Raw genomic sequence first — 13971 nt, 5'->3', positions numbered from 1 at the left:
CTTTCAAACACACATTTCTCTCAGGAGAAATGAGTGTTATGTTTTCAGTGTATCATTCCATTAGTATGTTTTGTATCGTTCAGCAGATTTTTATAAATGTTCTCCCTTGGTTTTAGACACAAAATGAAGTAAACAATATTCTGTGTTCTACATCTTGCTTCTTTCACTCATTATGTCTTGAAGATAACATTTTCTGACAGTAGTACATAAAGAGGTTTCCTATTTTTAATTTCTTATAGTTATGTACTAGCCTATCACATAATTGTGCAACAGTTTAACCAGAAATATTTTCTAAAAGAAACCCAATGTCCACGCAAACAACAATGTATTTCTCATGTTATACTAGTTACAAATAATATACCGACCTCCTAGGCACCAAAAAAAAAATGTATCACTCTGATTCTAGAAATGCATTTTTAATGCAAGCATCCAAATATGTCTGTTATAATCTCAGGACAACTGATATTTCCAAATTATATTTTTAAGCTTCACTATTTTAAATGCTCTCCTCAGATATAATTTGCTTCTCATTATACATTTATTATCAGTATTTTCTTTTTCCATTCCCCATGCCAGTTACATGTATCATACACATTCTTCTTTTACTCTATGAATTGCACCACAATTTCCCACGAAGACAAAAGCATTTAGAAACTCAAACTCTTCTTCTTAAGCTTAACTGAGGCATAGTCCAATTAATCTTTCCTTAGAAATCAAAAAGGGTCTCACAGTGATACCATAATAGGTAATTTAGAAGTTATTAAAATCACTTCTGCAATCTATTAAATATGAGTGGAAATAAATGGGTAATATTTTTGACAATCACCAGCACCAAAGAAATTGTACATAGTCACTGCTGGTGCACATCACAAACTGTAACAACACAATATGTGAAATGTACTAATCCAATTGAGGAACTATCCCTGTGAAAGTTATATCCAAAATTTAAATATATTCCCCAATATTTATAAATTGCTATTGCTTAATCATAATGGAAAACACCTGTCTCAAAGGAAAGAAAAGAAAATTTCAAGCAAAACACAGTAGGGTGTAAAAAGAGGAAATTTAAAAATACTCAATAGAGATGAAACAATAGCCTCATACAAGAGGACGTGTTAATATGAATTTACACAATTGCTTCCTAATTTCATAATGCTAGTCTATCCTTTCATCAGTAATGCCTAGAGAATAATGGCTTTAAAGATGTGAGATGTTACAAGTATAAAATTAAGAAATTGCTACTGACACTGTAACCAAATGAAGATTACGAAGGATAAATAACAACTTTTAGGTGTAGTAACTGTTACTGATCATTACTGAAGGATCATCTGTCTTTCCACTTTAAAGCAACAGAATACTAAAAAAGAAGTGTTTTATTGATCTATATATGCACACACACATATGTATATGAAATATAATTGGAGACATTTATGCAGTTCTCTCCCTACGTTTCAGTGTGGCAAGATTTGACTCACCTGATTAAGACTGGATTCTCCTTTTGTTTCCAGTAAATCTTGAGGTAACAGGAGAGGCTCACTTTTCTCACAGCTCTCCTGACTGATGAGCGTGTCCGCATAGTTTGGCTGCGGGAAGATCACGTGACTCCCCCGCGAGTCCGCGGTGAGCGAGACCTCGTGCGAATAGGTCTGCAGGAAAGCGCGCACCCCGTCCACGCCCACAAACTGAGACGCCGGCACGCCAGCCAACCCGCTGCCCGAAGCCTGGAACAGACGCGACGTGTGCCAATGCCGCAGTCTGAGTGCCAGCAGCACAATGACAAAGGCGAGGAAGACGCAGGAGACCGCGGCCACCGCCATCACCAGGTAGAGTGTGAGGCCTGAGTCGTCAGGGTCCACTGAGGGCTTCAGGCTGCCTAGGCCAGTCAGGATGTCTGGGATGCTGTCAGCCACAGCCACGGTGAGCGTGACGGTGGCCGAGAGAGGGGGTTGGCCATGATCCTGGACGGCCACCACCAGGCTCTGCTTGAGCGCGTCTCTGTCCAGCAGGGCCCGCGCTGTGCGCACCTCGCCCGTGTGCAGCCCCACCGAGAAGAGCGCTGGCTCGCTGGCCTTGAGCAGGCGGTAGGAAAGCCAGGCGTTCTGTCCTGAGTCTCTGTCCACTGCCACCACCTTGGTGACCAGGTAGCCAGGCTCTGCAGAGCGGGGTGCCAGCTCCACACCCGTGGAACCATCCGTGGGGAGGGTGGGGTATAGGATTTCGGGTGCATTGTCATTCTGGTCCAGCACAAATATGCTCACAGACACGTTGGTGCCGAGTGGTGGGTCCCCACTGTCACTAGCAGTCACCAGTAGCTGCAGGTCTCTAATTTGCTCATAGTCAAAGGACTGCAAAGCATACAGGACTCCAGTGTCCTTGTTTATAGAGATGTAGGTGGAGAGAGGCGACCCCTGCAGCATGTCTTCAGCCAGAGAGTAAGTGACCCTTGAGTTCTGGTTACTGTCAGGGTCATGGGCGGTCACAGAGAAGATGGAGGCTCCCCTGGGGTTGTTTTCCAGAATGTAGGCCATGTAGGAAGCATGAGGGAAGGCAGGTGGATTGTCATTGACGTCTGCCACTTTCAGTGAGATGTATGTTTCTGTAGACAATGGCGGAGTTCCCTGGTCAGTGGCAGTTACAGTGATGTTATATTCTGAGACCTCTTCCCTATCCAGAGCCCTGTGTGTCAACAACCGATAATAGTTTCCATAGGTCTTTTCAAGTGTGAATGGCAGATTATTCGGAATGGAACACGTGACAAGGCCATTCTCTCCCGAATCACTGTCATGCACGTTGAAGAGTGCAATTACTGTACCGGGGGAAGAAGTTTCTTGGATAGAGCTGGTGAGAGATGTAACTGTGACTTCTGGAGCATTGTCATTTACATCCAGAATTGTCACCAGTACCTTACTTCTGGCTCGGAGACCAGGTCCATCGTGGGCTTCTACATCTATATCATAGAATCCAGAGTCCTCATAATCCAAACCTCCCAATATTGTTATGTCACCAGTCAGAGAATTCAACTGGAATAGCTGGGATATTTTATCTCTTACTTTCCGGAAAGAATATGTGACTTCTCCATTGGCTCCTTCATCTGGGTCAGTAGCTTTTACAGTGAGTAGCCTGGAGCCCACCGTCACATTCTCCCGCACACTGATGTGGTACTCGGGCTGAGTGAATGCCGGGGCATTGTCGTTGGTATCCACAAGTGTTACAAGAATCCTGGCAGTGCCAGAGTAAACTGGGTCGCCTCCGTCAAAGGCGATCAGAATGAGGTGGTGAACCGCCTCTTCCTCACGGTCCAGGGCGCGCTCCAGTACCAGCTCAGGATACTTAATCCCATCAGTTCCGCTTTGCACGTCTAGGGAGAAGTGGACATCCGAGCTGAGCTGGTAACCCTGTAGGGAGTTTATCCCTATATCCGGATCAAAAGCTTCAGGAAGAGGAAACCTTGTCCCAGGGTTTTCACTTTCAGCGACTTTTATTTCCCTTTGCTCTGCCCCAAAGTCGGGCGCATTATCATTAACATCAATTATTTCCACTTCAACTCCAAAAATCTTCACTTTGTCTTCTAAGAGAATCTCTAGGTTTACTACACACTTGGGAGATTTGTCACAGAGCTCCTCCCGATCTATCCTGCCTGCGGTGACCAAGCTGCCGCTTCGCGGGTTCAGAGCAAAGAGCTGGGTCCTACCTCTGGAGACGATGCGGACTCCGCGCTTCGCCAGCTCCCGGGGCTCCAGCCCCAGATCCTTGGCGATGTTGCCTACGAAGGAGCCCTTCTCCAGCTCCTCAGGCACTGAGTAGCGGATCTGTTCGGCCCGGATTTTCCACAGGGCCCCCAGGAGAACACAGATCCAGATTAGCCGGCTGCAGCTTGGGCAGAAAGGAGGAGACGCCATGACAGCCCCGCGGCGGAATAGCTTGCGCTTGGGTGTTCCCTTGGTGGAGGCTTGGGGATTCCCAGGATCTTTGGGGTCTAGGATAAGGTACTTTCACCGTTGGATGTTGGAGCTCTCGGGGGTCCAGCTCGAAGAAGCTTTCTAAAACCCCAAAGCCAGTGCGTTGTGATGCCGAAATCTTATGGTACGGATTAAATTTCTGGTTCTTTTTTTCCCCCGATTGGTGAACAGCGACACTCAGAGTCCTAACCTGTTACTGCAATTTAATCTTGGTAAAGAAAAGATCGCTTGTGCACCATTTCTTTTCTGTGTTCAATTTTCTCCAAAATAATCAAAACCAAACATCTGCTGTTTAATTTGCAGTGAAAATCTATAATTGATCCAAAGTTTCCTGTACGTAAGCCTGATAAAGTAATTTATTTTTTCAGAGACAAGTTTTTTGCAAGAATTTTTCTACCTCTTTTAAGTTTGTTGCATTATTTATTCTCATAGCTCAATCTCAGTTTGCATGGCAAAAAGGATATGTTTACCCCTCCCCAAAACAAGGTTATACTTGAAGAGTAGAAGAATAAATAGTTGAAAAGACAGTGTCCAAGAAGTTGGAGATCTGGGCTCTAGTCTCAACCTACACAGAAACAAGTTTTCTCACATGATTGACCCTTTAAAATCTGGGGCAAGTTTTTAATTCCCTTGTTAGAAAATATCTACTGTTTAAGAGCTAGTTTTACCCCTTTGCAAATGGGCTTGACAAATATGATAATAGGTTTGGGAAAGATATTTGCTCATTAATTTTATATAAGAAGATTCGAGACCACAGGTTATGTCTGTGAGGATCATGTTCACAGTGAGTCCTCAAACTCTAGAATAGCACATTTCATTGAGTATATACTCGAATAATTTTTCAATGTTTGACGAACGAGTCATTAATGAAGCTGCAAAACCTAAAACAATGAGTAAATAACTGATGTTAAAAGAAGTAATAAAGGTAAAAAGACAGAAAAGTTAAGCTGAAGCACTATAAAGAGCAGATGGTGTTTCAGTGATCTTCTCCACATTAGGACACATCCAGAAGGTATTATCTTACTATTGCTTACAACTTTAGTTTTGATTTTAGAAATAATTGGTAAAAAGGAAATATTTTAATAATTATATATTATCATTGCAAGTTTTTATAGTTTTATTATTCATGAATACTTAGAGCAGTTTACTAATATGAGAAAATTTGAGATAAAGCGGCAAGTACTCAGTTCTTTGATTATTACTCACATAATATTTAGTTTCTAGAAATTGCTCATAAATTTTGACCAGACACAACACTCCATTAATTATTCAGGGCTTTTAAAATTCTCTGACTTTGGAGAGTAGGTTGAAGGTATTTTTCACAATCCTCAAAAGACCCACAACTTTCTGGGGGTTAGGAGGTAAAATAAAATGTTTTGAAAAAAATCTGACTCACTTATCAGAAGTCTATGTTAAACAATTATGGAAAAGTCTCTGTATACAACAAAATGTTCATTACATTCCTCATTATAGTAGTGACAAAGTAGATACGGTATAAAAACTAATTATTTAAGGATGGTCAAGAAAATTACTCTTGACAGTTTACAAAATGGGAAAAAAGACCCAAAGTTAGTGATTCAAATATGATGAAACCTGTCAGTCTTTGCTACATATGATAAAGCAAAAAAGTGCTAAGAGTCTTAATTATTGAAGGTTGTATTAATACATCACAGAAAAAGATAAACAACTAAAATGTATTTGATGAAGATGAACAAAAATTTTAACTTAAGAAGAAAGAAATGTTAGTACACTTACAATCTTGAAAAAAAGGCATATTACACATAAACTATGTAAGGGCAGTGCTATTACTAAGGGCGACGACAGAAAAAGCTGTTTTTAGCAGCGTTTGCTGAGGTATAGAAATGCCCAGGGTACAAATTGAGAAGTAACAACTAGTAATAATTAACCACCAAGACTACAGAGCAATCAAGAAACCAATCTCAACCCATCCAATACACCTCCTCTCCTACTACCATCACTAGAACAATGAACAAGGACCAAAATTAATGATGCACTATTGAAAATAAAATACAGCAATAAAATTTAAGTAAGTCTTCAAAAACTCACGTGATGGGAAAAAGGGGAATCATAGGTGATTTGGGGGTCTTCATTACTGGTACATATATCCATAGGAGGATCTTCACCTAGGAGATCCCCAGGGGGAGCCATTTCCAGAGTCACGTTGTGAAAATTAAATTCTGTCTTAGCTGATTGTGAAGCAACGCACAGATTGTAGGAATAGGGCAATGTTCCCTCACTGTAGTGGGGGAGAACCCCAGGTGCAGACTTGGAACTGAGACTAGGCTTAAAGCAGCCCCAGACAGTGGGGCTGGAGGAGCGTCGCAGGTATAGGGTGACCGCCAGAATCACTGCCAGAAGGAAGAGCACCGAGATCAAGGCCAAGGCCACCACCAGGTAAAACTGCAGCTCAGCCTGGGGGTCAGAGGGCGCCGGCCTGTCACTGAGGTCCGGCAGCGCCTCCTGCAGGCTGTCGGCGAGAACCAGGAGCAGCGTGGCGGTGGCCGAGAGGGGCGGCTGTCCCCCATCGCGCACAGCGACCAGCAGGCGCTGGCGGGCCGCGTCCCTGTCGCCCAAGGCCCGCGCCGTGCGCACCTCACCCGTGCGCAGCCCCACGCTGAACAGTCCGGGCTCGCTGGCCTGCAGCACGTGGTAGGACAGCCAGGCGTTGTGACCAGAGTCTGCGTCCACCGCCACCACCTTGGTGACCAGGTAGCCGGGCTGCGCGGCGCGCGGCACCGTGTCGAAGAGCGCCGAGCCGTCGGGCCCCAGCGCCGGGTACAACACCCTGGGCGTGTTGTCGTTGCGGTCGCCCACCAGCACACGCAGGCTCATGTTGGCGCTGAGCGCGGGCGAGCCGTGGTCGCGGGCCTGCAGCGTCAGCTGGAAGGCACGCAGCTGCTCGTGGTCGAAGGCGCGCTGCGCGAACACCACTCCGCTCTGCGGGTTCACGGACACGTAGGACGACAGCGCGCGCGGCTCCAGGTCGCTGGCGACGATGGAGTAGGAGACGTGGCCGTTGGGCCCTAGGTCAGGGTCGGAGGCGCTGACTTGTGCGATGGAAGCGCCAGGCGGGTTATTTTCTGCCACGTGGACCACATAGGTGGCCTGGTGGAAAACTGGAGCGTTGTCGTTGACATCGCGGATATGTAGGGTGACACTTGTACTGGAGGAAAGGGCAGGCTTGCCTTTGTCAGTGGCTGCGATGGTGACATTGTACTCTGCCTTCTGCTCTCGGTCTAGGGCACCGTCAATCACTAGCTTGTAGTAATTCTTAGAGGTGGATTCTAATTTGAAGGGAACTTCTTCCTGAATATAGCATGTTACCAAACCATTTTGCCCAGAATCCTGGTCTTGCACTTTAAAGAGGGCTATTACAGTTCCCAGGTCTGAGCCCTCAGGAATCTGGTTAGAGAAGGACATGAATGTCACCTCTGGGGCATTGTCATTCTCATCAACAATTTCAATCTGAACATTACAGTGAGCAGTGTGTACTCCTCCATCCTTGGCTTCAACACCCAACATATATCTACTTGTCTCTTCAAAGTCCAATGTACCATTGGTTGTGATGTCACCAGTATTTGAATTGAGAATGAAGAGGAGGCTGGTACTTGCTGGGGCATTGAGGAAGGCGTAGGTGATTTCTGCATTAATGCCCTCGTCCTGGTCAGTGGCCATCACCTGCAGCACGGAGGTTCCCGGGGGCACATTTTCTTGGAGGCTAACACTGTAAGTGTCCTGGCTGAACACTGGAGCATTATCATTGGCATCAGTGACCTGTATCCGGATCAGGGTAGTGCCACTTAGAGGAGGGTCCCCACCATCCATGGCAGTCAGGATTAAATGGTGGGAATTCTGCTGTTCTCTGTCCAGAGGTTTTTCCAGCAGTAACTCTGGGTATTTACTTCCATCAGGACTTTCCTTCGTTGACAAAGAGAAGTGCTCATTGTGGTTGATGAAATATTTCTTCAGTGAGTTACTTTCTACATCTGCATCTTGCGCAGAATCCAGAGGGAATTTTACCCCTGGTAAGGCTAACTCAGAGATTTCCAAGTCAATGATTTTTGCAATGAAACGTGGTGCATTGTCATTAATATCTTGAATTGCAACACTTACATGGAAAATAGTCATTGGATTGTCAGCAACCATTTCAAATTCTACAGCACACTCAGATTTTCTCCCACAAATCTTCTCTCGATCTATCCTGCCACTCACTAGCAAATCCCCATTCTCTGCTCTCATGCTGAAAAAGTCCTCTGCACTAATCCGCAGTTTTCGAGCTGGCAACTCCTGGACACTGAGCCTTAGATCCTTGGCCAGGTTCCCCACCCTCGAGCCCTTGTCCAGCTCCTCTGGAATAGAGTACTGGATCTGCTGGGAGATTGCCCCGCGCAACAATGACAGCAGGAAGAGAAACAGTACCTGACTTTTCATTGTTTCAGCTTTTCTGAAGCTCCTAAGCATTTCTTGAACTCTCTGGGAAGCTGCTCTTCAAGCTGTCTCTGGAATGTTTAAACAATCAACACAGCACCCTGGACTTCTGTGACTTGAAGGTACGATTTGTCAGGCACTTGAGGTTGCACAGGAGGTGCATCTGCATTCCAATGTGTACAGGACAAAGCAAGAAAACACTGCCGGCCACTCCTGCAGAACTGAGAACGCTTATCTTCCCTTTGGTCAACAGCGGCACCAGGAGGTTGCCTGAGAAAACTGCATATTACCCAACTACCTATTCCTCAAAGTGTAAGCTCTTAAATCTATTAATATATATTTTGTCTTTTTATTTTTTAGAAAGAACAAACTATTCAAATTTTCCCTTCAAATCTGATATTGTCTAGATTTTCATCATCTTTTAAATGTTGCCATCATTTTATTCTTCTTTTTTCATTAAAGATTTTCCATAAGGCATACAGCTTTTATTTTATTGTATTTTTTTGGAGGGCAAAAATATCTTCAGTGATTCTACTGTATTTATAAACACTGGCATGACTACTGTGGATGTAACTAATTAGGTTATTGTTAGTGGATAAAAACATTTAATCTTTGGAAAAAAGAGAAAGTAAAAATCCTAGACTTATTTTACTATATTGCTCAGCATTTTAAAGTATGTGTAACCTTCCCATTAAGTACAAAGGAGCCTGATAGTTTGTTAAAGAGATCAATATAGTATTTGAGCACACATCTACTTTTATAAAACTAAATCTTGTGTAAGTATATTTATTTTAATGAAATCAGTGCTTTTTTACTATATGATTTTATACACAAATACTCCTTAATGCCAATACTCAGTTCCAGTCAATTTATACATTAATAAGTGTAATGAGTTTGATTTGATTACTGGTAAATCTTGGACAGGAATTGAAAGTTCTTAGACACTCCCATTTTGAAACTTACCTATAATCCTTAAACCAGTCTTAGGTAAGTAAAACAGACAAACACCTTTATTTCAAATGCACTACCAAATTAGATACCAACCAACCAATTTATTCTGTTACCCTGCAGTGCTAATCCATACTCCTTTTACATTTCAGTCAAGACAAATTATTGTTTTCCTAAGACATCCTTTCCCTTGTTTGCTCTACTTCATGTCTTGATACTTTCTGTTCCTTTCATTATAAACCCTCCTCCCCTTTTATTGTAATGAAGTCTTGCCTATCCTTAAAAAATCCTTTTTAGTGAAAATGGCATGTCTGAGATTTCTTATCATCCATACAAATAGATGCCTTTGTACTCTGTATATTTTCCCAATATATGTGTAGGTTATATTTTACATGAAATTCTTAGAAAATTCTCTTTGAACATCTAAAGTTCCTGTGGCCCTAGCCATTTAATATTTTTTCTCATTACAAAGAAAGGTACATTAGTATCATACAGATTTTTCCTAAAAAATATTCCAAAGGTAATGTGCCTTTTTTCTGGGATACATTTGCAGGTTTGAGTGAGACTACACCCTTCTCTGTTTTCAGCTATTTTGTTCAGGCCCTTTCGTCACCCACTTTTGAATGTATCCCTTCCTAACACACTGAAGGAGAGATGTACTCCTTTAAGATCTAATGAAATCTATTTAGGCCTAATTTTGGATGACTCTCTGGTGTAACTTTATGGGTGAAATAATTTCATAAATTTCAAAATGGATCAACAATTTCTAGCTCAAGAAAGTTGTAGGACTCCTGGGACTTCCCTGGTGCTCCAGTGGCTAACACTCCATGCTCCCAATGCAGCCGGCCAGGTTCGATCCCAGGTAAGGGAACTAGATCCCGTATGTTACAAGGAAGATTGAAGATCCTGAGTGCTGTGACCAAGACCCAGTGTAGTCAAATAAATACATAAATATTTAAAAAGAAAGCTGTAGGACTCCTTTTCCATGGTTGAAGTTGATGGTCTGGAAATCTGTTAAAGAGGCTAAGACATATCTCCTTACATTTTATAGTCTGTCTGAAAGGACAAGGAATGCCACTCTAAGGCTCATAACTGTTTAGGCAATTGAGCTTCCCACCTTCAAAGAAAAGGCTGAAATCCATATGGCTACACACAAATACACACACTTTAAGTATACCAATAGGGACTACATGCCAGGTAAAAGAATTTGACAAACCTCTATATTTTTTACCCTATCATTTTTATGTTATCAGGATGAATCCAGTTTGGTCTGTCTTGGAAGGAGTTAAGCATCATATTATTAGAGCCTAAAATACTATATACTTGTTTATCAGGATAGGCTAGGTAGGCTGACGTGACAAACTTCATCATCACAGCGATTTAAAATAAAAACATCTACTTATCACAGGTATACAAATCAATGTTGAGTCAACCACAGGGCTCTTCTTTCATTGCAGTTATTCAAGGACTTAGATAGGAGGCACAGTTACAATTTCAAAGAATAAGTTAGAGATCTGGTAATTCTTACAATGACAACTAGGACTTCCTCTGGGAAGAGAGTCACATACTTCTACTTACAGTGTATTGGTCAGAAATATTTACTAGGCCCACTCAGCTATAGCAGACAAGGAAGTGCAGCCCCACCACAATCCCAGAAGAAGAGAGGAACACATTTAAACAAAAGAACCAATGACTACTTCATAGCTTTATTTTCAAATAAATGTGTATTAAAAATTTATAATAACCACACTGGCATAACTGTTCTTTAAAATATTAAAAGAAAGAAAGAAACTCACCTGGAGCTCGTTGGGGTCTCCTTTCATTTTCAGTAAATCTTGAGATATCAGGAGAGGCTCGCTTTTCTCACAGCTCTCCTGACTGATGAGCGTGTCCGCATAGTTTGGCTGCGGGAAGATCACGTGACTCCCCCGCGAGTCCGCGGTGAGCGAGACCTCGTGCGAATAGGTCTGCAGGAAAGCCCGCACCCCGTCCACGCCCACAAACTGAGACGCCGGCACGCCAGCCAACCCGCTGCCCGAAGCCTGGAGCAGACGCGACATGTGCCAATGCCGCAGTCTGAGAGACAGTAGCACAATGACAAAGGCAAGGAAGACGCAGGACACCGCGGCCACTGCCACCACCAGGTAGAGTGTGAGGCCCGAGTCCTCGAGGTTGGCAGGAGAGTCAAGGTTACCTAGATCAGCCAAGACGTCGGGGATGCTGTCGGCCACAGCTACAGTGAGCGTGACGGTGGCTGAGAGAGGGGGCTGCCCATGGTCCTGGACGGCCACCACCAGGCTCTGCTTGAGTGCGTCTCTGTCCAGCAGGGCCCGCGCTGTGCGCACCTCGCCCGTGTGCAGCCCCACCGCGAAGAGCCCTGGCTCGCTGGCCTTGAGCAGGTGGTAGGACAGCCAGGCATTCTGTCCTGAGTCTCTGTCCACTGCCACCACCTTGGTGACCAGGTAGCCAGGCTCTGCAGAGCGGGGTGCCAGCTCCACACCCGTGGAACCGTCAGTGGGGAGGGCAGGGTACAGAATCTCAGGTATGTTGTCATTCTTGTCCAACACAAATAGGCTCAAAGACACGTTGCTGCTGAGTGGAGGGTTCCCACTGTCACTAGCAGTCACCAGTAGCTGCAGGTCTCTAACCTGCTCAAAGTCAAAGGAGTGCAGAGCATACAGGACTCCAGTGTCTGAGTTTATGGAGATGTAAGTGGAGAGAGGCGCCCCTTGGATGGTATCCTCAGTCAGTGCATAGGTAATGTGGGCATTCTCAATGCTGTCAGGGTCCTGGGCTGTCACAGAGAAGATGGAGGCTCCCCTGGGGTTGTTTTCAGGAATGTAGGCAGAATAGGAGGCATGAATGAAAGCAGGTGGGTTGTCGTTGATGTCTGCCACATACAGGGTGATGTGTGTGTCTGTGGACAGTGGCGGACTACCCCCATCTGTAGCTCTCAGAGTGATGTTATATTCAGACTCCTGTTCACGGTCCAGAGATCTGGCTGTCACTAAGCGGTAATATTGGTTTATTGACTTTTCTAAATTAAATGGCATATTTCCCAGGACAAAAACTGTGACCTGTCCATTTTGCCCAGAATCCCGATCATGCACGTTGATAAGGGCAATTTCCCTTCCAGCAGTTGACTCTTCTGGAACTGATCCTGTGAGAGAAGTAATTGTAACTTCTGGGGCATTGTCATTCACATCCAGAACTGTGACCAGAATCTTAGCTCTTGAAAGGAGACCTGGTCCATCTTGTGCTTCTATTTTAATTTCATAGAAAGTAGCATCCTCATAATCTAGATTTTTTAATATCGATAAGTCCCCAGTCACTGAGTTGAGATAAAAAATCTGAGTGATTTTCCCAGGCATTTTATCTAGTACATAGGATACTTGAGCATTGAATCCCTCGTCAGAGTCAGTGGCATTCACTGTGAGCAGCCGGGTGCCTACTGGCAGGTTCTCTTGAACACTCACTCGATACTCAGGCTGGGTAAATACTGGCGGATTGTCATTTGCATCTAGCACTGTCACTTGGATGCCCAAGTTGGCAGAGTAGACAGGGTCACCACCATCAGAAGCAATGAGGACAAGTTGGTGAACTTTCTTTTCCTCCCGGTCAAGAGCCCGCTGCAGAACCAGCTCTGGATACTTGGCCCCATCAGTGACACTCTTCACAGCCAGGGAGAAGTAGTCATTGGGGCTGAGCTGATAGTTCAGCAGAGAGTTTGTGCCCACATCTGGGTCAAATGCAGTCTTAAGTGGAAATCGAGTTCCAGGAACTGTTAGTTCACTAATTTTTATTTCCAATTCCTCTGTCAGAAAATCAGGAGCATTGTCATTAAGGTCTTTAATTTCTATTTCTACTTCAAAAATGTTCAATTTGTCTTCAACCAGGATGTTAAAACTCACCAGACACTGTGGGCTCTGAGCGCAGAGCTCCTCCCGATCTATCCTGTCTGCGGTGACTAAGCTGCCGCTTCTCGTGTTCAGAGCAAAGAGCTGCGTCCTACCTCTGGAGACGATGCGGACTCCCCGCTCCGCCAGCTGCTGGGGCTCCAGCCCCAGGTCCTTGGCGATGTTACCCACGAAGGAGCCTTTGTCCAGCTCCTCTGACACCGAATAGCGGATCTGCCCGCATCCGGTCTTGCACAGCGTCCCCAGAAGCACGCACAGCAGGGCCAGTCCTCCGCACTTTCTGAATCTCTGGTAATTGGTCATTTCCGTTTTGGTGAATTATTTTCTCTGAATTGGGTTCCAGTTTCCCAAGGCAGACTTCAGTCTTATTTTCTCAAGGAACTAAGATCTTCGTGGCCCTAATTTATAGGTCACAGAGCTGGCTGACTGACGGGGTGAGCTTTTAGGCAGCCTGGGATCTTCTGAGTGTGATTTGCTGGTTCTCTGCTCTTTGGAAACAAGGAAAAGGACTAGCTCTTCAGCGGCGTTTTCCTTCTTGAGTGGTGAACAGCGACGCTCAGAGGCATAACCGTTCACTGCACGCTCTGACAAATCTAAGTCAGAAAATTTTAAGTTTCCAAGCACCTGAAATTCTTTTTGTTCAGAGGTAATGGGCTCAGTTTTTGTTTCACATAACTGAATCTCTATATGTTAAAAGA

The 13971-nt window shown here is 44.4% G+C and overlaps 3 protein-coding genes across 3 annotated transcripts; all 3 read right to left on the bottom strand.

Annotated features, from left to right (window-relative positions):
* Positions 1–1451: 1451 nt before the first annotated feature.
* On the bottom strand, positions 1452–4478 carry LOC145510922 (protocadherin gamma-A4-like). The gene has a single exon (XM_081503100.1). It carries the CDS (start codon positions 3897–3899, stop codon positions 1452–1454), a length of 2448 nt encoding a protein of 815 aa, XP_081359226.1. The 5' UTR covers positions 3900–4478.
* A 1536-nt stretch (positions 4479–6014) lies between these two features.
* On the bottom strand, positions 6015–8881 carry LOC145510921 (protocadherin gamma-B1-like). Its single transcript, XM_081503099.1, has one exon. It carries the CDS (start codon positions 8439–8441, stop codon positions 6015–6017), a length of 2427 nt encoding a protein of 808 aa, XP_081359225.1. The 5' UTR covers positions 8442–8881.
* Positions 8846–13757, bottom strand: LOC145510295 (protocadherin gamma-A3-like). Its single transcript, XM_081501088.1, has one exon. The coding sequence runs from the start codon at positions 13574–13576 to the stop codon at positions 11084–11086; it is 2493 nt and encodes an 830-aa protein (XP_081357214.1). The 5' UTR covers positions 13577–13757; the 3' UTR covers positions 8846–11083.
* Positions 13758–13971: the final 214 nt, after the last annotated feature.

The sequence above is a fragment of the Giraffa tippelskirchi genome, chromosome 6, assembly GCF_054371585.1.
Source record: "Giraffa tippelskirchi isolate mGirTip1 chromosome 6, T2T-mGirTip1v1.2.pri, whole genome shotgun sequence".
NCBI classification, from domain to species: domain Eukaryota; kingdom Metazoa; phylum Chordata; class Mammalia; order Artiodactyla; family Giraffidae; genus Giraffa; species Giraffa tippelskirchi.
The sequence above is the reverse complement of the archived record's forward strand: the minus strand, read 5'-3'. Positions and strand labels throughout refer to the sequence as shown.

What these genes read in the sequence shown, in the direction of transcription:
- LOC145510295 (XM_081501088.1), bottom strand. Translation starts at nt 13,576, where the DNA reads ATGACCAATTACCAGAGATTCAGAAAGTGCGGAGGACTGGCCCTGCTG.
- LOC145510921 (XM_081503099.1), bottom strand. Translation starts at nt 8,441, where the DNA reads ATGCTTAGGAGCTTCAGAAAAGCTGAAACAATGAAAAGTCAGGTACTG.
- LOC145510922 (XM_081503100.1), bottom strand. Translation starts at nt 3,899, where the DNA reads ATGGCGTCTCCTCCTTTCTGCCCAAGCTGCAGCCGGCTAATCTGGATC.